Source organism: Grampus griseus (genome assembly GCF_964374135.1).
Source record: "Grampus griseus genome assembly, chromosome: 12".
Classification (NCBI taxonomy): Eukaryota; Metazoa; Chordata; class Mammalia; order Artiodactyla; family Delphinidae; genus Grampus; species Grampus griseus.
The window spans coordinates 12166538-12189331 of NC_139006.1; the positions used below are offsets into that span (position 1 = coordinate 12166538).

General features: G+C 46.4%; 1 protein-coding gene across 15 annotated transcripts in view; it reads left to right on the top strand.

Moving 5' to 3' along the window:
- The window catches only part of SPRING1 (SREBF pathway regulator in golgi 1), a 258918-nt gene that overhangs the window by 15866 nt on the left and 220258 nt on the right, over positions 1-22794 (top strand). For 2 of the 15 annotated variants that reach the window (XM_082668361.1, XM_082668353.1), the window contains exon 5: positions 393-4472. The exons of 10 other annotated variants lie outside the window; for them this stretch is intronic. In XM_082668361.1, coding sequence (XP_082524487.1) covers positions 393-476 — 84 coding nt within the window. In that variant the 3' untranslated portion in view covers positions 477-4472. Of the gene's footprint in view, positions 1-392; positions 4473-13435; positions 13469-13607; positions 13694-15714; positions 15888-22794 lie in introns of those variants that run through there. 3 more of the 15 variants (XM_082668360.1, XM_082668354.1, XM_082668355.1) reach the window with 3 other exon arrangements.

Below are 22794 nucleotides of genomic sequence, written 5' to 3' on the forward strand. Positions count from 1 at the left end.
TGAAGTGCATCTCCTTCATCTCTGCAGGGTTCAGTGCCGGGGACTGAATTCCTTTGAAGCACGGGGTCAGGTGCAAAACACCCATTGGATCTTAATCTGACTTAAAATACTTTGAGGAAAATTTTTTGTCTCAAGTTATCCTAGTCACAGCTAGGTTGTTACAAAAAAAACTCACTAGTGTGCATAAAAGAAACAGTCCTGTGGTGACACTGTGTCCATTTTCATGCCCTTCATTGGCATTCTGTGCTGAGCATCTGCCTTTGCTCCAGAAAGTGCCCTGGACCCTTTTGGTGACATTTGGAGATGGACTCACCCGGGCTCCTGCAGGGAGCGTCTGCCGGACGCCGTCCTGCTCTCTCTCACGGCGCTCTTCTCTTCCCTTTTGCCAACAGAGCGTGCAGCATGAGAACACCTATAGGGATCCCATAGCAAAGTACTGCTACGGAGAGAGCCCTCCTGAGCTCTTCCCCGCGTGACGGTGAGGGAGACTCAACCCACTGGGAGGATGCGCTGCTGAAGAACTTGTAGCCTGAAGCCCTTCTCTGGTCTTCAGGAGAAGACTTGACCTTGACCACTTCTTGTGTTGTGCTCTTTGGCCTCACTCGCCCCCGGGCTTACCAAATGGACTTGTTCCGTAAAGCAGTTGGAAATGCCAGCCAGCGGGTTACATTCAAGAAAGACAAGACTGTGGGCGACCTGGTGAAGGCATCAGCACTCTGAGCGCCTCTCCTCTGCGGCTGCTCGGGGACCTGTGGGCATCTGTGTGTGTTCTCCCCGGGCCCTTCACTGTAAAGTTATTTATTGGACTTCTTTAGAGTAGTGGGAAAATTCTCATGTTTCCTATAGGAAAATTCTTTGATAGTTGAGTATATTCAAGGAGATTGTTCTTGTTGTTTTCTTGTGTTCTTGAGTTTCAAGAATGAGATCGACCCTTCACCCAGATAAAATGTTTGGTCTCTTAGAACATGCATGTTCTCTCGCGGTGGTTTGTTCTTGGTTTTGTTTTAACAGCATCTTCAAGAGTGGGCCCTGAACACCGTGTCCTGACATCTAAAATTGTCTAGAAACTCAGATGCTGCTCCCTTCTCATCCTGTGCCAGCTTTCTAGCAGCTGGCACCATGTGCTCTCAGGTTTTTTCCTAGTGGTATTTGGATATGCTTGTTTACCTATGTGCATGCACCGTTTTAACCAGAAATTCTGCCTTGTTGTCCTGGAGGGTTCTGTTCTTGTTTCCACTGCCCCTGTTGAAATGACTGGTCTTCTCAGCCGTGGGACAGTGGGAGCCTCAGGAAAGTCATCTGCTGGGCGGCCTCCTCCTCTTCTGTCATGGAAACCCCATCTTAAGGCGATTCCTCAGTGGAGATACATCTCGCAACTGACTGTAAGTGGTCGTCCTTTATCGCTTTCAGCTTCGGGAGATAGCTACAGACATTTGGTTTCCCTGTGATTTACAAAGAAGAACAAAACTCAAGTTTCTGTCAGGGTGCCCTGAGAGACTCACATCTACCCTCCGTGGACATTGGATGTTCAGGCTGCTGGTCCACACGATGGAGGCGTCCTGTGTTTCTAATATGACACTAACCCTCTCTTGTCAAGGCTGAGAGTATTTGGTCCTCAGATCAAGACGTCGTGCCCCCTTTTCCTCTCCAGAGTCACATTACCGCACACTGTTCTTTCCCAGAGCCCCTCACTAACCCTGGTATTGGGCAAGGTCTTCCTTGTTCTTTTTCGGTTGTTCAGCGGTTGCCCTCAGAGCAGAGCACGAGCTTTACAGCCCGCTTTCAGCATTTTTATTTCAGTGGAGCTTTTCCCTTGGGCCATGTTTGCCTTCCTGTATGTTTCTGCAGTCTATTCAATGGAATAATTTCCCTTAACTCCCTCCTGTTACTTATACTTATCTTCCCAAAGTAGTTTGTCCCCCTAAGTCAACTTTCTTAGAGGGTGAACTGTCTGGCAGTTGTTTTTAATGTTAGATCCCAGGAAATCTATTCAGTTTGCATCAGGTTTTTCAGATTCTGTGTGTGTTCACTGGTGCTAAATCAGACTGTGTGTGAAAGTAATGGACACGTCTGCATGTTTCACCAGCTCATTGCTTGTGGTAACTCAGTCTCCTGGTAGTTGTCACTTTGAGCTTATTTGAACCCTTGGGCAATAACGTAGATTTACTATGAAAACAGTTTATATCAGAGGTCAGCCATACCTGTTTATTCTGTGTTTGAATATTGGCGAGCACGTTTTGCATTTTCACTGCTTTCACAGCCTTTGCAACTTAGGTAGAGAATTAAGCTCGTTTGTTCCCACCTCGTAGATGAGGAAATGGAGTGAAGTGACTTCCCTGGGTCCCATGACGGAACCAAAACACGACCTTCATCTCCAGCGCTGGGTCCACTGTCCTTCCCACCACCCCTCGCCAGCTCCAACGCTGACTCATCTGTAAACACTCCTCTGAGAGCATACAGATCTCGGTTGTCCAGGCCAGCAGAGGGGAGAGGTGGTATAAGTAGCCAAATTGGGTCAATAATCCAAAGGTCATTTTCATTCAGCCCTGGAATATGTTTTTCTATACTCCTAAGAGGCATGTTCGCTGTTTTGGAATGTCACGGTACTGCAGACTCTGTAACGAAGCCACCCAAGGACGTGGAACATCATGGGCCTCTCCAGACTTCTAGCCTGGACCCCTCCCTGCTCCCCTCTCTGGTTTGTTTCTGGTTCCTTCGACTGAAGGTTTTCAGAATTAGGGACCTTGTTGTAGTTTTGTATGCCCAGAACTTAGCAAAGTGCGTGATACACATTGGATTTTAAGAGAAGATCAGAGAAAGAATGAAAACACCTTTAGTTTAGAAGAAAAATTTTTAAATTGTTATGTTTGGGGTGAAAGGTAATTGGGTAATTCAAAGCATTTCCCTCAGTTCTGAATCTTAATTGCCATGCTCATTGCTGGAGCAATAAAGATAAGGTATGTTCTAACAGGGAAAGAAACATTCTGTAGAAAAAGGCACTGTCTCCGCAGGGCCTGGGACTTGGGGTGGCCCTGGACCTGGCGATGCTGGGGCTGGCATCCAAGGGCGAGCTCAGCAGCTCTTGGAAAAGCGGGCAATAGGATTTTAGAGCAGGGTTTGCAGTTTTTGGCCTGCTCCCAGAGCTGACTTGGAGGCTGTCCAGGGGGTGCCTCAGTTGGTGAGGCTGCAAAGGCGCTGTGGGAGCTGTGTGCAAGGTTCTGAGCAAGCTGTTCCCATCGTTGGGATTTGCAGGTAGATTGTAAATGAACAGATATGTTGCTTATTTAGTCTGCTCTTTTTTCTTTTTTAATGTTTATTGGAGTATAGTTGCTTTACTCTGTTGTGTTAGTTTCTACTGTTATTTAGTCTACTCTTCACAGACTGGAGAGAATTCGGCCTCGCAGTCGGTAACTCCTACTTATTAAGGCATGGCCTTGGGTAGTCTTTCCTCTTCTGAGTCCCAGGCCCTGCTCTGTGATATGGGATTGCATCTGCTCCTTGTGGGGCTGTTGTGAGGTGTTGGAGTGAGTAAAGGCCCAGTGCTGGGCATGAAGTCCACATCTGCAGTCCAGTGGGGGTCTGACATCACATAGTTGGCAAGGTGAGGATGGGTGGGCCCCTTGGGTGGAAGGGTGGCAACTACAAAGTTCTAGGTATTATTTTTACTACTGTTTTTAGAAGAACTCATGCTAAAGATAATTTTTAAAATGCAGGTTATTCAGAAATGTGTGAAAGATGAAAGTAATAATGACCTAAAATCATGCAACCTAGAGATCAGCCCGTTTTTTTCTCTTTCCCTCATGACTTTCTAGGCAGATATGATAATACTTTTTCTTCTTGAAAGCAATCCTCTGATGGACATCCTTCTATGTGACATATAGGCCTATCTAATAATTTTTAGTGACCACCTGGTGTCAGTTTCATGGATATACTGTAATGTTATTAATCCCTGCTGAGGTCATTTAGCTTATTGCTGTTTTTTTTTTTCTTTTTTGGCTGCTACAAATAATGCACTGATGATATGCTTTCACATACACGTTTGTATGTTTATTTGAGAATGATTTTCACCAATTTATACTCCCACCTAAACTATGTGGGGAGTGGGACTTCCCCGGTGGTCCAGTGGTAAAGGATCCGCCTTACAATGCAGGGGACGCAGGCTTGATCCCTGGTCAGGGAACTAAGATCCCACATGCCATGGGGCAACTAAGCCCGCGCGCCACAACTACTGAGCTCGCAAGCCTCAACTAAAGAGCCTGCGTGCCGCAAACTACAGAGCCCACATGCCCTGGAGCCTGCGCGCCACAACTAGAGAAGAGAAAACCTGCACGCCACTACTAGAGAGAAGCCCGCCCACCACAACGAAAGATCCCATGTGCCACAACTAGAGAAGTGAAAACCCGCACGCCACTACTAGAGAGGAGCCCGCGCACCACAACAAAAGATCCCATGTGCCACAACTAAGACCTGACACAGCCAAAAATAAATAAAATAAATAAAGTATGCGAGGAGTGTCTTTTGTCATATACCTACGAACCCCTTGGTATCATTTTTTAACTCTTTTTGCTAATGGATCTCTATGTTCTAATTGATATTTAATTTCTTCCCATATTTTGATTGGGTGTTTATCTTTCACATGTGGTAAACTGCTCTTCTTGACCTTGGCCAGTTTTACTTTTGTTGGTCTTTTTCTTACAGAGCGTTCCTCACTGAAGGAGGCCTTAAACCCCTTTTCTTGTTTTTTTCAACCCTGCATTACTCAGAATCAAGTGGCTCACTTGTTGACTAGCTTTTCCAGTTGATCTAGGGCAGCAAATGGGGGCAGTTTTGCCCCCAGGGAACAGTTGGCAACGTCTGAGACATTCTTATCACAACTGAGGGCAGGCGGTATGTGTAGTGGGTGGAGCCCACCACTGCCCCCGTGACACAGTCATCCAGCTCCACGCATCAGCAGTGCCGGGCGAGGCAGAGAGGCCCTTCTCTCGGGTCACATTTTACCCCCTTCGGTTAAACAGAAAAACTACCAGGAGCTGAGAGTGGACTTGATTATTTCGCTGCCCTTGTCTTCTGCCGCACGCAAGTGCTGCTGATTAAATTACCCTGGAATCCCATAGGACATGCTGCTTCCTCCTTGGTCTCTACCAGCCCGGTGCTGCCTCCAGGAATGGCATTGTTACTCTGTGGCGGCATCCCTCGCGCGCTGTCACAATCCAGGTGCAGACACCTCCTGTGGGCAGAATGACCAGGTTTACAGAGAGCCCCCCCCCCCCCCGCCGCAGATCTGCCCTCCCCATCCCCCTACAGTGGCTCTTTGCAAGGAGGGCCTTTGGGGGTGGGGCGAGGGGAAATGAGTCACTACAGATTCCATTCGGAAAACTGGTCATTCTACTCTAAAAAGGTACTGCATAAGTAAGTAGTAATAATTAAAAGAAAAAAGAATCCGGTGGGATTGTGAGAGTTCTTTCCTACACAGCACTTTTCCTGACTCTGTGGCATCAGTGCATTGCCTTCCAGGCCCTTTGCCTTTGTGGACTCTTGTTGCATAGTGTGTTGTCATGGTGTGAGGACAGTTTTGGGTACCAGGATCCCCGTTTTCGCTCAGTCACGTGTCTGCAACATTCAGCGTCCAGTCAGCTTACACAGACATGAAGAGGAACAGGTGGCCTCCGAGGGCCTGAGTGGGGAACAACAGCGGTTGTGTTTGTGTGGCCAACTACGTGTCCCGGCAGCCCCTCGCCACGTACCTTCAATTGTACAACTCGATTCATGTCTGCTGTTAGAGCTGAACTGCTGGACTTTTTAAAAATAGAAGTACAGCCTTTAATATTATAATAAACAAAACAACTGGCCAGTTACAACCAGCGGGCCCTGCAGTCAGTCAAATGTTTGGATAGGGGTCCAGCTGTATTGTTTCTCAGGACTGTACAGTCTGTGGGCTCAGAGGAACCAAAACATATCACTGCTAGAAATGCATTTTATTTCTAAGAGGGTACTTTCCAAGTTTTTGGTAGGGTCAGTAGTTCCTCAGGTCTTTGGACTTTCTAAATTCATACATTTTTTTATGCAGCATAGAGTAGGCAAGCTCTCATCAGCTTACATCCGGTTATCAAAATCAGAAGTGTTTGCTAAATGAGAAAAAGTGGTGTTGGCTATCAGTTAAATTCAAGATTTCAGACTATGTTGGTCACATGTCACTATTACTGAGGGAGGAGTGTGTGTGTTTATAAGTGTAACAGCAAAATGAAGTCTGTGAGTAGCATCCTAATTTTACTGATGAGAGCACAGGCATTAATGACCTTGAGTAAATTAACCTCTTCTGGCTTTGGTTTCCTCATTTGTCAGAGGAGGGTGATTGCTAAGGTATCTTGCAGATCCAAAATTCTGATTTTTGTGCCAAAGATCCTGCCACGTGTTAAAGCAAGACCAGAGCCCAGCGACTTGGTCCTTGGCTTTGATTTTCACTGGATAAGTGGAGACCAGTTATCTGGAGCCTGTTTTCTTCAAATCAGGGCTTCCCCTTCTCTCTTGAAGATTTCAACTGGGGCTCACCACTTTTTGCCTTTTTCTCCTCAGATTTTCAATAGAGACCATATTCGTCTCTGCTGGGACCAACTTATTATGTATTGCTGCTCTGCACCTGTGAAGACAGCTGCTGTGTTTTCCATCATAAAAACAGCTGCCTTTTGGCAGGAAAGCCCAGAATGTGCTATGTAGCTATACCTTAATACAGTGCTAAATTATTTAGGCATGCTTAACCTGAGATGCTCAGAGCATCTTGGAATTCCTATTAAGGGCTTCTGTAGTCATCGCTCAGTAAAAGGTTTCCCTTTCATTTCTTTCGTGATTACTAGGCAGAAACCTGAAAATGTAGGGAATTACATTTTAAAATATAGAAAATTACAAAGATACTAAATTGTGCCACAATAGTCAGATCCCCAGCCCCCAAATATAACCACTAATTAAAGTTTTTATGTAAAGTTATCTTTTTTCGTACATGAATGTGTATTTTGTGTTAGTACATAAATAAAGGTAGAATCCTGCTGTACATAATATTTTAAAAGTTCTTGTTGTGTTGGCTTAACCTAACTATAGCTAATTGATTTACGGAGTGGGAAAAGTACACATTGTATTTTTTTAATTTTTATTTATTTTTAAATTTTTATTTATTTATTTTTTTAAAAGTACACATTTTAATTGTGTAATCTGGCCTCTAAAATAAAGCCAGGGTAGGATTGAAAGCCCTTTTGGAAATGCATACAAGTTTGTCATTGCATTTCTGCATCCCTTTTCTATCTGATTTTTACACAGTGGGGAGACAAGTCTTTGTGTTCTTCACAAACAAGTTACAGACATTCTATTTCAGCCAGAGTTGACCTGCAGGAAATGTGCTGAGGTCAAAGCCTGTCACGGCAGAACCCCACTTTCCTGAGAGAGCTAAGAGAAAAAGATGGGGGGAGCCCCACTCCAGATCTCTGAAGTATGTCATTCATTTCAGTGAATCACTACAGAATTAAAAAAACAAAAAAATATATAAAATGCCTGGGAAGGACACATGGGGACCGTCTTTCTGGATGCCTAGTTTGGGGAAAGGATGAGCTGAGCTCAAAGCAGCCAAGTTTCCCCAAAAGCCAACTCTGCTTTGTCAAGTTTGTGGCGCATGTGATGGTTTTTGAGGGCAGGAGGGATGTCGTTTTCTAAAGATGTTCCCAGATGCTCTGTGGGCTGCTATTTGGAGCTGGAATCTTCTCTGCTCACCTCCATAGTCCCAGAGGCCTAGAGTTCCCCCCCCCACCCCGCCCCCCGCACATGCTGGACTCAGTTTCTCTCGGGAGGTTTTTGTCTGGGCAGCAATCCAGGGCGTGCTCCGAGAGCTCAGGCCCTGACACCCGTGCCCCTCCTGAGCTTTGCCTGTAGCCTGCTGAGTGCCAGCTTGGAGGCCTGAGATAAATAGTCTTGCAGCTGCTTAGCCGTCAGCCGGGCTCGTTTATTTGACACAAATAAGCTCATTGACCTGATTTAGCGCAGGGAGGAACTACGGAGTCAAGTCCAGTATGATCTTAAAGCCCTGTCTTTTCACCGCAGCCTTTTCAGACCTTCAAGGATGGCCACTGAATTAAACCATGGTCGTGGGCACTCTTTCAAGGAAAGAAGGAGGAAGAGAGTTAGATGGGAGGAAGAGGAAGGGGAGAGGAGAGAAGACGGAGGTGCCAGGGGCACAAAGAGCAGTTGCTGTCTGTGCCACTTGGTGGCACCAATTCCTTAGGTTTTCTGTCCTCAGCATAGTCCTTGTTGGGAGACTGTGGGACCTGTGCCTGAGTGGGTTCCCTCTCCTTAAGACAATGAAGGACCATCTGGTAGTGACGACAAACCAAGACTCTTTCCAGGGCCCGTCGATTTTGTGCACAGGGACTCAGGGGAGTATCCATTGCAAGGAGAAGGAAATAGATCTGCTGCTGGTGCCCTCGAAGACACCAGGCTTAACTCGGTGCCCGTGACTGCCCCCTTCTTCCTCCTCTCCCGTTCACCGAGGCAAAATGTACAATAGTCTCTTGACCATTCCTGCCCAGACAAAAAACATTTGCACGATCACTTTCACACGGCACTGTCTTCTGAGGCTGGTATTCTTTCTCATCTTCATTTTAAGAACAAGGCTCTGATGCTCAGGTTAAATTTTGCTCCAGGTTATACTGTTAGATGCCAACTTCAGAGCCCTGGAAGGTGCATGCGGGCCCAGCCTAGGAACACTGTGATAGCAGCGACTGTCTTCCTATCATTTCTGGCACTAAAGGCCTCTTATTTAATCCTAACAACCACGCTTATGTGATAGTAGGTCTTTTTATCCTCATTCTAAAGAAACGAACTTGGATTAATTTCTTCGCGTAGGGGAACACTGTCTTAGTGGTTTAAACCAGGATAGTGACGGAACCCAGATCTTTTTTTGCTCTTGGACCTGGACTTTTAGCCCCTGTGATGTAGTGCCATACTGGGCTCTTGAGCGGTGAGAAGGAGGTCCTAGGTGGAGGAGGGGTTACTTGCTCTGAAGCTTGCTGTTTGACCTTGGGTTTGGATCATCCTTGATTTAAGCAGAATGTTTCACCTCGCTGCTAGTCCTGCCAGGAAGGGTTTTTGAATAATGCATTGAAAGGGGATCTTAGCCTTTCAGCACAACCCAGGTGAGAGGGCTCTATCTTAACATTCTTTTTCCCACTGAGCAGAGTCCTTATAATGGGCTGAATTGTCTCCTTCCAAAATCCATATGCTGAATTCCCAACCCCAGTCCATCAGAATGTAACCTATTTAGAGAAAAGGCCTTTGAAGAGGTGATTAAGTTAAAGTGAAGCTGTGAGGGTGGCTTCTAATCTAATAGTACTGTGCCCTTCTAAGAAGAGGGAGAGACACCAGGGCTTCAGGAAGGCAGCCGTCTGCAAGCCAAGGAGGGCCTCAGGAGAAACAAACCTACTGACACCTTCATCTCGGACTTCCAGCCTCCAGAACTGCGAGAGAATAAGTTGCCATTTAAGCTCCCCAGTCTGTGGTATTTTGTTATGACAGCCTCACTGACTGATAAAATCCTTGAAGGAAATGATGCTGAGTTCTACGCAAACCCGAAGGACAGCACGGGGTAGGGAGCAACACTGAGCTGCGTTGCTGAAGCCATCTTGGCTCCAATGTGTCTCTTCTTTTCTGGGCCTGTTTGCCCATCTGTGAAAGTGTACAGGGGAGCACGTATGAGGGTCCTTCCAGCCCAGGCATTCCAGGATTCTAGTTGGTAGCTTCAAGACCTGGAAAGTGCTGCTTTAAACCTGTGGTGTTTAACTGCAGGGAGATTTTGCCCCCCAGGGGACATAAGCCAATGTGTGAAGACAGTTTTGTTTGTTTTTTTTTTTTTGTGAAGACAGTTTTGATTGTCACGAAGTGTGTGTATAGAAGTACTGTGGGCCTCTAATTGAGGCACAGCCCCCACTGTGTTTTGAAGTGGAGAAACCCTGGGTTAAACTTCATTGCCCCTTGAATGGTGATGATGTGGAATTGCCAGCCCCAGTCATTCATTCAGCACGTATTTACCTGGCATTTACTGTGTGCTTAGCTCTGTGCTAGGGAGTACAGAGAACTGGAAGACAGTCTTCTGGAATTTAAAATCGAGTTGATCCTGAGCCTCTGGTTTTGGGAACATAGTACCTAAACATTCTTAGGTGTCGATGCTACTGTCCGCCTTAGGATAAACTGTCACTTTGGGTTTCCAGAGAAAGTCTTTTATGCTTGGACATCCAGGAACCATTTATTTAGTCCCACCTCATTCATAGACCTACACTAGTATAGCTTGTTTCTTTTCAAAAAGGATTTGAGGAAACTCTATGTATTTGTATGTAGTACTGATTAGTAAAGCAAATTAAATTATAATCAGTTTAAAATAGAATGCCGACATGCAGTTGTGAGACAGCAACACAGTTGATGCATATACACTATATGCATTTTTCTAATTTTTCCGAATTATAAAGTGACATGTTGCATTATAGAAAATTAGAGAAGAGAATAAAAGCTTTCATAATCCTTCCATTTGTAGATCACCATTATTTGGTGTGTATCTCTTTTCATATACATGCACATATATTAATATATTTAACAAAAAAGAAAATTGTGATCCTATTTTACCATTTTGTAACCAAATGAATGACCCTCTAATGGGGCTTTGACATCTGATTTGGTGATCACAAGGCAGAGAAAGTGGCCTGCATGCCAGGCTGGCTGTGGAGTTACAGAACCAAGGTCACTGCCCACCAAGAATGCATTGATCCAGGGAGGTGGGTGAAGGCCCACATTTCATTTCACAATTCCAGGGGGCATCATTCATTTGGTAACAAAGAGAATGGTGTGTTCCACGCCACCCCTTGCCCCTCGCCCTTTGTGTGACCCAGCAGCCCTGGAACTCTATTTTTGGTAGCAGCTTTGTTGAGAATACAATTCACTTACCATGCAGTTCACCATCTAAAGTGTACAATTCAGTGATTTTAGTATATCCACAGAATAGTGCAGCCATCACCACAATCAATTTTAGAACATTTTCATCACCCCAGAAGGAAGTCCCATACCCGTTAGCTATTGCCTTCCCATTTCCCCCCAGTCCTTCCAGCCCTAGATGACCACTAATCTACTTTCTGTCTGTAGATTTGCCTATTCTGGACATTTCATATAAATGTAATCATACAATATGTGATCTTTTGTGACTGGCTCCTTTCACAAACATGAAAGCACCATGTTTTCATGGTTTGTCCAATTATAGCATGTATCAGTACTTTGTTCTTTTTTAAAAATTTATTTTTTAGTTGAAATATTCATACACCATACAGTTCACCCTTTTTAAGTATACAGTTCAGTAATTTTTCCTATTCACAAAGTTATGCAGACACTACCACTAATTCCAGAACATTTTCATCTCCCCAAAAGAAACCCCATACCTGTTGGCAGTCCACTCCTCATTCTTCCTCCCTGCCAGCCTGTGGCAACAATTAATTTACCTTCTGTCTCTACGGATAGACCTATTATGGATATTTCATATAAATAGAATCATACAGTATGTAGTCTCTTGTTACTAACTTCTTTCACTTAGCATGTTTTCAGAGCTCACTTATGTTGTAGCATGTCTCAGTACTTCATTCCTTTTTATGGCTAAAGAGTATACCATCATATGAATAGACCACATTTGCTTATCCATTCATCAGTTGATGGGCATTTGGGTTGTTTCCACTTTTTGGTTATTGTGGATAACGTTGCTGTGAACATTTGTGTATAAGTTTTGTGCGGACATATACTTTCTGTTCTAGGCATATACCTAGAAGTGGAATTACTGGGTTATATGGTAACTGTATGTTTCATCTTTTGAGGAACTGCCAGACTGTTTTCCAAAGCAATTGTACCATTTCACATTCCCACCAGCAGTGTATGAGGATTCCAGTTACTCCACGTCCTTGCTAAGACTTGTCATTGTCTGTCCTTTTGATTGCAGCCATCCTAGTGATGATGAAGTGGTATCTCATTGTGGCTTTTGACTTAGCATATCCCTGATGCCTAATGATGTTGAACATCTCTTCATTTACTTAGTGGCCACATGGACATCTTCTTTAGAGAGATGTCTATCCTAATTCTTTGCCCATTTTAAAATTGGGTTCTTTTTATTCTTGAATTGTTCGAGTTCTTTATATATTTTGGATATGAGCCCCTTATCAGGTTCATGATTTGCAAACATTTCTCCCATTCTGTGCATTGACATTTCACTTTCTTGATGGTGTTCTTTAAAGCATAAAAGTTGTAATTTTGATGAAGTTCAATTTAACTAGTTTTTCTTTGGTTGCTTGTGCTTTTGGTGTCATGTCTAATACCACTTGATTTTTAATGAATGATAATATTCCTTGGAATAGATGTAACATAAAGGGATAATTATTTGATACTAACTTGCATAATGTTTTAATGCCCTTATCCCTACCTCCACCCCCAGTAACTTTATTCTGGTGATATCTGGAGTTAGACCTCAAGCCATTTGCAAATTTCGTCAGATCCCTGTAGCCTTTGTAAACACATCATTGTTCCTCATGTCTCTTTTTCTCCCCTGGAATGTGCTTAGCGATGCCCAGACCTCTGCAGTGCAGTTGACAAGGTGCACAAGTCTCCAAGTAGCACAACTTCAGGTGCCCTTTGTCCCTGTGATTCCATCGCCAACGTTGCACTAATGCAACCTTGTGGGACCACGTCGCCATCTTCTGGCAAAGATGGGAAAGTGCAATGCCAGGAACTTGAACGTTCTGTGGAAGGTCTTTTCCCTTTTTCCCTTCTCCGTGGTAGATTGTCAGGTACCAACTAATTGTTTTCATTCTGACCTGCTTTTGTTGCTTTAAAAGGTTTTTCCACCTTTGGAGGTAGCGTTTAAAGATTCAACCACTTATGAAAACCGAATCTGTTTTCTATAAGGCAGGGAAGCTTGTGTGTTTCTCATTCTACAGGCAGTTCCCGGTGTGTGAAACATTTCATCATTGAGTAGAAAGCAATACTTTACCTTAGGTGGGGAAAGGAAAATGAATGCAAGTCATTTCTCTTGTCATATGGGTCACATTATCATATTTGTTGAGTCCCTGATAGTCTAGGACTCTCAGGTGTATCATTATACCTTCTCCCAGCCCTCCCAGGTATACCCAGGTGTATGTATTGTCCCTACTTTGCTGATGAGAGTGAGGCCTTGGAAAGATAAATGACTGACCTTTGTTTTCTAGGACAGAATGGGCAAAAACTTTTTTTTTAATGAATGATAGAATGGTCAGGAGGTGAAATCATTAGTATCCAGTATATTGCCTTATACTGTATTTTAATAGGTCTTTACTGAATGAATGAAAAAAGTAAATTCTGTGCCCTAACTCCTGACCTACTTTCTTTTCACCGCATCCAGCTGCTTCTCCTGTCGTAAATGCCTCGTCATTTCAACAAATATTTGCAGTGTTGTTCAATGAGAGAACAGGTGTTTATAACTTTCAACCTTTAATAAAAGGAGTAAAAATGTGATTTTTTAAAAAATGTGCAGAAAAACACACAGATATTCATACCAGTGTTGTTCACAACAGCCAAAAAGTGGAAATAATCCAAATGCCTGTCAGAAGATGAATGGGTAAACAAAAATGTGGACTATCCATACGATGGAATATGATTCAGCCAGAAAGGAATGAGGTCCTGACACAAGCTACAGCATGGACGGCCCTTGAAAACATGATGCTGAGTGAAAGAAGCCAGTCCCCAAAGACCACATGTTGTATAATTCCAGTGCAACACATGTTGGGGTGGCTGCACAACTCTGAATATACTAAGGATACACTTGAAATAGGTGTGCATTTTATATTTATATTATGTCCCAATAAAGCTGTTTCTAAAATGTGTACAAGAAGCTTTGCAAAGGGCTGGTGTGGGTGTTGGGGAGAGGTGTTGTGCTTGGGACCCCCACGGAAGAAGTGGAACCCAGAGTGGAGAGCCAGGCTCAGCCAGAAGGACCTGAGCTTAAACTCCAATTCTGCCCCTGACAAGTAGCGTCATTTTACCCTAATACTTAGTTGCTCTGGAGTTTGGTTTTCTTATTTGTAAGACAGGCATGACAGTACCCTCCTCACAGGCTCTTTTTGGCTTAAATAGATTATGTATGTAAAGTTTCTTGCACATGCCGCGTTCAGCAAATACTCATTTCTGTCTTCCAACCCTGAATTGCTATGATTCTGTGACTTTCAGGCTGTGAACGGGCTGTTAAGCCCTTTCACCTTCAGAAGCTTCTAGTGGGCAGTGCAGCTGAGTGGATCCAAAATGTGAAATGAGGGGTTTGGACTAAGCTAAAAGCCTGGCCACTTGCAGGAGTCTGCGGTTTCCTTGTTTAGATGCCCTAAGTTAGCGGTCTGCTTGAGCCCTCTGTGGTCTACACTGCAGGACCCCAGTCCTGCCCATGGCGGTTTGTGAGTCTGTGGGACACACATGCATTGTCCTCTGATTCTGAAAGGCCTGTGCAGCATCTGTAGGCAGGGCCCTTCTCCTGTCTGCTGGACACCCCCAGCTCTGCCTCCCCAGTTCCTTCTTCAAGGGGCCGATTGGCAGAGGGGCCTTGTTGTAAGGGGGACGCTGGGAGTGTTTCCAGCAGCAGAGTTTTTCTTTACATTCGTAAAGCAGTTTTGTTCTGGATGAATAAGGACCCTTCAAGCTACTCCACACAAAGGCAGATAAGCATGTACCAGTGAGGCTGGGGGAAAAATGGAAGGGGGTGTCTAGAATGTCTCTGCCACCCCCAAGCTGACAAGTCACATCAGTCCTGCTGTCGGACACCTCGGGACCAGAGGAATTGACTTCATTGGTGGCCCCTGACCCCTCCCAACAATCCTAGGCAACCCCGGGACCTGGCGAGCTCCATCCCTGTGCTCTTCCTTGAACTAGAGGCCTCACCCAGTGGGCGGTGCGCAACACAGGGGAGTGAATTCTGAACACGGAATTTTCAGATTGGGTGGTGGGGCCTGGGGAGGGAGGGCTGTTGGGGATGAATTGCAGGGGAAGGCAGGTCCTGCGATTCTTATGAAAATGAAAAGGGAGAAAGAGTCTATTGGGTTTTGACATTTCCTAATTGTCACTTTTACACTGGGGGAGTAAATTCAAATTTCCTTCTTTTTAAAATTACATAACCTTTCTCCTGTCCAAGGACACTTATTCAGAGGCCTTCATTTGGGGTCTTGTGCTAATAACCGTAATGAGACTCTGAGAGGAGAGCTGTGGGGCCAGGACCGGAATGGGGGGGTTTGAATAGGGGGAACACCGGTTAATGGGGGTCGGTCCTCCCTTCTGGCCCTCAGTAGAGGGAGCGTTGTGTGGCAGCACTGACAACGGAGTCTCGAAAGACATAGTGAAACACAGCACAGCATCCCTGCAAAGCAGGTAATGTTTCCCACTTTACACAGGAGGAAACGATCCGTGAGAGGGGATGCAGTTTACCAGGCCCAAGGAGCCAGGAAGTGGGGCTCAGACCCAGGCCTGCATTTTGATGCGATGCAATGGCCTTAGGCAAGAAGTGACTTAAAATGAAGGCCGTCTGTGCTCTTTCCCGGGCCCTCTCTGCCCTTCTGCCAACAGCATGCCCATGTCTAGGCTGAGCCCCTTGTCCTATACAAAGGTTTTCTCCCCACATGGGTGTGCTGGTTCTTGTTTCAGCCTAGAGTGCAGAATCTCAGAAGCCCTATTGATGACATAGACACCTGGAGATGGATGCATGAGATAAGCCTGGTCAGGGCCAGGGGCAGTTTGACCCTCCCAGGTGGAAGATCATGGTCAAGGCAGATGTGAAGTGCAGGAGTCAACACACTTTCTCTGTAAGGGGTCTGAAGGTAAGTATTTCCAGTTTTGAAGTTATACGGGCTCTGTTATAAATGTTTAACTTTGCTGTCGTAGCTTGAGTGCGACCAAAGACACTATGTACACAAATGGGCTTGGCTGTGTTACAGTAAAACTTTATTTACACAGGTCGGGGGCCAGATTCGGCCTGCAGGCTATAGTGTACTGACCTCTGGCTTAGCGAACCAGTCTTAATTGGTCAAACTCCCTTCTTAGTGTTGTCCTTTATTTAGAGACAAAGTGCTAGAAAAGATGGAGTCTTTTCAGTGGTCCCTAGAAGGTTGCTAACAACCGTGAAAGGCCACCTTCGGAGAAAGACCTCCACCAAGTGAAAGCAACAGGAGTTCAGAGCTTTTACCCTCCAGCAGATGCTCAGAAATGAAGATTCTACTTTCTTCCCATTGTCCCTCAACGGAAGGCTGGGTGTTTTAATTAGCTAATGTTGGCAAATTGCTTTGAAGAAGATTGTAAAACATTCGTGCTACAAGTGCCAAGAATCCTAATTAGCTTTCCTTAAAGATACCACCTGGAAGTGTGATAGCTTGTTGCTAGAGGTCCAAGCGGACCCAAAACCGGTTTTTAAGCAAACACAACTGAATACAATCGGATCTCTACATTGACGTCACATTTTCTTCCTTCTGCCGAATCTGATTCCAAGCAGCTGGGATATTAAACCATGAAAGTCTGCTAGCGACAGGGGCATGAAACAAATTAACCCATCCATTTGTTGCCGCCGATGTTGCCTTTTGGATTTTTAGCTTGTGCGTTGGAGGCCCTGCCCTGGCGTGTCAAGGTTACAGGGAGGAGGAGGCTGGCAGCCACTTAGTCATACAGCAGGGCTGGCTCCCAGGTCCCCCAGTCTGAGAGAGACATGTATATGCTGTCGCTCTTAACAGCTGGATAATGAATTTGCTCTCCAACACTCTTGTTTCATGTGATGGCAGCGGCGACAGCAGCAGCATCTGATCTGTGTCACCATCAGAAGCAAGTGAGATGTAGTTAGTATGGACCTTAGCCACTGACATGCATTGATTCGGAATCTCCAGGCTCTGATGAAGTCCTGCTAAATTGGTGGGGCTGGGCCCTGTGTGAGAGGATGTGGCAGGGGGCAGGGATGGGGAGGGATTCCTCAGCCTCACCACTGTTGACATTTGGGGCCAGATGATTCTTTGAGGTGGGAGGTGGGGAGGCTCTGCTGTGCACTGTAGGACGCTGAGTAGCATCCGTGGTCTCTACCCACTAGGTGCCAGTAGCAGCCCTCATTCCCAGTGGTGACAGCCCACAATGTCTCCAGACACGGCCTAATGTTCCCTGGAGGGGACAGTCATCCTAGTTGAGAAACACTGGATTAAGGGGAGGAGGGGGGCATGGAGTCATGTTTTCCAGGGATGCACTTGGACCAGGGACCTAGTGGAAAGTGGGCTCCAAGCATCACTCTTGACTCCTCTGTCACATCCTCATCCAATCCATGAGCAAGTCCCAAAGGCTCTACCTTGACGGCGTGTTCTGCACCAGACCACTTCTTGCCACCCCGCCTCTCCTGCTCTTGTTCAAGCCCCTGCGTTTCTGGCCTAGATGATGCTAGCAGCCTCCCAGCTGGTCCTTCTGTGCCCCTTTGCTCCCCATAGGCAGAGGGACTCTCCGGAAAGGTAAGCAAGAGCGTCTCAGCATCTTGCCAGGAACCCCCAGGCTCCCTCGCACTTACACTGAAATCCCTAGTCCAACCAGGTGCTGTGCCCTGTGTGCGCCTCCCCTCTGCCCATAGATGTCCTTCACTCCCCTGGGTCTCTGCTCAAATGTCCCTCTCCAGGGGCCTTCCCGCACCCCTATCCTGAAGAGCACATCTCTGTCTTCTCTGCGCTAGGGGTCCTCAGCCTCAGCGCTAGTGACATTTGGGGCCAGACGATTCTTTGCAGTGGGGGCTGTCATGGGCATTATAAGATGTTCAACAGCATCCATCTCCCTTCCCCACCAGATGACAGTGGACCCCCCCACCCAATTGTGACAACCAACAATGTCTCCACACATTGCCCACTGTCCCTTAGAGGCAGCATCGCCCTGGTTGAGAATCACTGCCGTCCTGCAAGTGTTTTTCTTCACGGCGCTCTCCGACAGGGCATCCTGTTTGTCTTCTTCACTGGAATGCCAGCTTTAGGAAGACAGGACTTAGATTTTTCCCCTTCTATATTCTCAGGGCATAGAATAGAGCTTGGGACATAGTAGGTGCTCCGTAATTGTGTTGAATGTTATGAACTGCATGCTTCTAAGCAACCTGTGACGTGATGGGGTCATGGATTGGGGCAGGACTGACCGGCAGAGTGTGTCTTACTGGTTATAGACATCGAAATGCTGTGCCTTGGACATCTGCAAGCTCTGTAAAGCACAGAGAAATCTTTGGGAACCCTAAGCCAGGGCTCTGGTGGAAGGGCAGCTACAGAGCCCCTCCCTGGAAGCGCTTATTCCGGGGATAAGGTGCATTTTCCAGGGGCACCCAGATGAGCCTGCAGACCACACTTGAAGAGACACTAGGCTCTGTTGAGAGTAAATGGTTTCTGGCCAGCAGACATTTCTTGAACTGAAGGGTTTGTGTGGTCTGGAGAGCCAGCGAACATTCTAGCTTCTGTTTGTGGGTGTGTTGAGGATTTCTTTCCTGGCTACAGGTGGTACCTGGAACTTGGCTGATGAGAGCGATTCTCCTCCTTTCCTTCATCCCCCTCTCTCAGCATCACCAAGACATCCAGATGGATGGCTCTGGTTGGGTGTGGTGAGCCCTACGAACACAGCCATGCATCAGCGTCATGGGGGGGTCGGCCATGTGCAAAGCCACTTCTTCCTCCTTCTGGTGCTACTCTTCTAGCTTCTGGCATTTGCATGTTATTTCTCCCACCCTCTCTTCATAGCGGAGGGGACATACTGTAAAGTGTAGCAATTATGAGAAATCTGACTTCAAACTGAGACTCCTCCACTGGCCACGTGACTTTGGCAAATGACTTAACTTTTTAAAAACTCGGTTTGCCCATCTCTACAGTGGGGATAATACCCAGTTCTCTGTTTCCTCCTGAGGATGCCATGAAATGAGCAGGGTTCCTCACCTGGCCTGGCCAATGTAAGTCCTCACTGAGGAGTTGCTGTTGTTATTTCCTGCCTACCAGCGGCGCCTTCCTTCAGCCAGCTCAGCCCTCAGCAGGGTTCACCTGCCTCTTCCCTTTTCCTCTCGAATTTGGCTCCTGTTGCCTCTTTGGTGTCATCGTCCCCACTAGCAAGCAGCTTCCCCCTCCTGACTCTCGCCCCCTCTCCCTCCCTTCCCAGCATGCGTATCTCATCACTGTGATTACACCGTATTAGCCACCGTGATTGTTCCATGCCTTGGCACCTCATTACTGAAATAAAGTTAACATTAATGGGAGTCCTGCAGCTAATCCCTCTGCTCACCTCTCCTGAAAATGCATTCCAGTGATTAGCAGGAGAGACACATGCATATATTCATTTTAAAACTGTTCCCCGGCTTCCCCGCTCTCCCTCCACATCTCCTCCTCAGTCACTGCAGAGACGGAGGCCAGGGGGCCTTTTAGCTGCCAATGGGTGGAGGAGGCAGTGAAATCCTTCCGAACTGGGGCAGGCAGGATTTTGGGAGCAGCCAACTTTTCCCCCTAGAAAAGAAACGCATTGGTTTTTTTAGGGTGGGTGCAATTAAAAACAAAACCAACCCACAAACAAAAGGCCTTAGAGTGAAACAGACTGGGGGTGTGTCCTAGTCTTGCCACTTTCTCCTAGGAGACCTCTGTAAAATTGGTTTAACCTTCCTGAAGTGCAGTTTCCTCCTCTGGTGAAGGGGAGGATTATGTCAGATGAGGAATGTGGAAGAGCCTAACGCCTCAAGGATCGCTTTCCTCCCCTCCCCTGGCCTGCGAAACCAGAGGTCGGGGGTGTCCACGGGGCTCCTTGAGGCCCCCAGTGTTGGGATGGTGCTGAGCACGATGAAGATGAATTTCCCAGTGACGTATTATTTATAAGAACTTGGGTGAAACTCACTCCATCTTCCTGCCCCCTGCCCCGGGGAATCTGCAAATCCACAGACTGACAAATACCCTCCCTCATGGGGCTCAGGAGCTGGGCTCCTAGGTCCTCTCCTTTCCCGCATTTCCTCTGTCCTGATTAAAACTGGGGCCAGGATGACTCCCCCCGCCCCCGCCGTGCAGCTCCCCCTCGGTAGCAGCCAAGAAAAGGGAGCAGGGGAACAGCAGAGGGAGGCGTGGGGCTGTAATGAGATTCACCGGCGCCCTCACTCACCCTCCGTGTCAAGGAGACATTTTCAAAAAGGTTTGACACAGCATCCTCGCAGAGCCCTTTGCCAAAACGCAAGGTGGAGGCCCCCGGAGTACTTTAAGCCGGCTTCTGTTAACAGAGGGGCCCGTCTGCATATTATAATCACGCCGCTCCAATTCCCCGTTAAGCAGCTGTTCCCACAAAGAGGGACAATAGCTCAGCCCCACCCCTTTGAGAGCTGATTTCAGTCTTGTCTTTGCCGGTGCCAATTCTTTGATCAGTTTTCACTTAGGATCTGGAGGGCATGTTACAAAGTGCTTTGGGATGGCTGCCAACAGGCGCCTCACTGGAGCATGACAGGGGCCCAGAAGTGTCAGCGTTGGGAGAGAGACAGAGCTCACAGGATGCCTTTTAAAAAATAATTATATTTGAATTTTAAAAGCAATCTTCATATATGTTAGTAGATTCATTTATGTGGAAAGCTATGCCAGTTCCTCTACCCTTTTAATATTTGATGTTGCATCAGCTTCCTTCACAGTTGGGATGAGCGTTCTCTGGCATCTTGGAGACTTTGGGGACTCCTGGGTTAAAGAAAAAGCAATGAGAGGCTGGATACTGTCATTTCTTTCCCATTCCTCATTGGCTCTCCTTCCCCCCACCCCTCAACCAGATGCCTTGTTTCTAAATTGATTGTAGAGGATCCGAGGGAGCAAGGCAGGAAATGGGGGGGGGGTCCAAAATACACTTGGTTTGTTGGTGGTGGGAGGGTAACAATATCTATCATTTATTTTATTTTTTTATTGTGATAAAATATACCTAATATAGAATTTACCATTTTAACCATTTCTCAATGCACAGTTCAGTGTCACGAAGTACATTCATATCGTTGTGCAGTTTTCACCACCATCCAGCTCCTGAACTCTTTGCATTTTCCCAAACTGAAACTGTACCCATTAAACACTCACTCCCCTCCCCGCCAGGCCTTGGCAACCACCTTTCTACTTTCTGTCTCTATGGCTTTGACTTCTCTAGGTACCTCATGTAAGTGGAATCATGCAATATTTATTCCTTAGTGTCTGATTTCTTTCACTGAGCATATTGTCGTCAAGATTCATCCCTGTTGTGGCAGGTTTCAGAACTTTCTTTTTATAACTGAATAATATTTCATTTCTTTATATACTACATTTGCTTATCCATTCATCAGTTGATGGCCACTTGGGTCGCCTCCCACGTATTGAATCTTACAGTTTCCAGCCGGCCACGTGAGGTGTTTGCCTACCTACAGACATCGAATTTAATTCTCACCAATGCCATTTTATGGTTGAGGAAAGGGAACCTGGAGAGATGAAGGGGCTTGCTTGAGGTGACTTGCTGTTAATTGGTGGGGCTGAGATTTGGTTTGGGGAATGTCTCACTCTAAAACTATAGTTCTCAAACATTCCAGGATTGCTTAGGAGGTTCCTGGGCCCTGTCTTGACCTATTCCGGTTCAGAAAGTCTGCAGTAGGACCCAGGACTTTGTGTCTTAACAGGCACCCTTCTCCAATACAGGTTATCAGAGAACTAGAGTCTGCTTAATATGTGTGAAGTCTAGGGTTTTGACAGCTATCCTATACGACCTTGTTCCTAAGGGAATTGGAGGCAGCTTTCCCCCAAACACTTTAAGATAAACAGACGTGTTCTGCGTAAAGGGAGAGTTGGGAGAGACTTCTGCATGCAGTCCATAAGGCATTCATACACAGGGGCATGTGTGAGGGGCTGCGGTTTGGGCTGCATGGTCACCTCTGAGCTTCCTAGCAGCCCAAGCAAGGAGTAAAACAAGATTAGCCACAAGATGTATCCAGCTCACAGCATAAAACATACCACCAGGAGCACAGCTATTGTGTGCATTTGGTCTGAGGGCTCCTCACTGAGAAGACCCCGTGCTGTGATGGAAAATAGTCACAAGCCCCCCTGAATCAGTTTGACAGAACTGTCGTAGGGCTGTGTCTTTAGGGCAAACTGAGGTGCGATGCTAACGAACCCTCCTGGTAGAGACAGACCTAGAGAAGACTGCACTGAGCCATTTCAAACCTGCTTTCTGCAGGGGTGTGATAGAGTTCTTCGTGTTCTAAAACAGATCCCCTGGCTTTTTGTTAGATTGCTGGCCTGCCTCAGCAGCTCCATTCTTTCCAGCTCCTCTCCTGAGCCTGCAGGTCCCCCTGCCCTGGAGAAAAGAGCCCAGCGGGGGGCCTCTGCTGTAATGACTAGGATGCTTGTCTTTAAAGTTTGCAAAGCCCTTGGCCTCCAACCAGTGGCCAGTGTGGCCCTTCTCTCCTTCGGCATGCAAGAAAAGCTGCTGTCTGGTTGAGTGAGCTCTGCTATAAATCAAAGTGTCACCACTTAGCCAGTAGAAGTGATTTAATTAATCCGCTGTGTTGTCCCCTGAGCATCACTCCACCTGACTGCTAATCAACTTCCATCAGCAAGAGGAAAATACAGGCCCTCTTTTACTGAACCGCATTGCATGAGATGAAGGAAGAGAGGGAGGGGGAGAAAAAGTTAATTGCGGCACGGGAGCTCAAACTGTCACAAGAAAAAAGTCTCTCGTCTGGCATCTGCCTCTTAATACACTGTTGTCCCGTCTCGGGTGAGC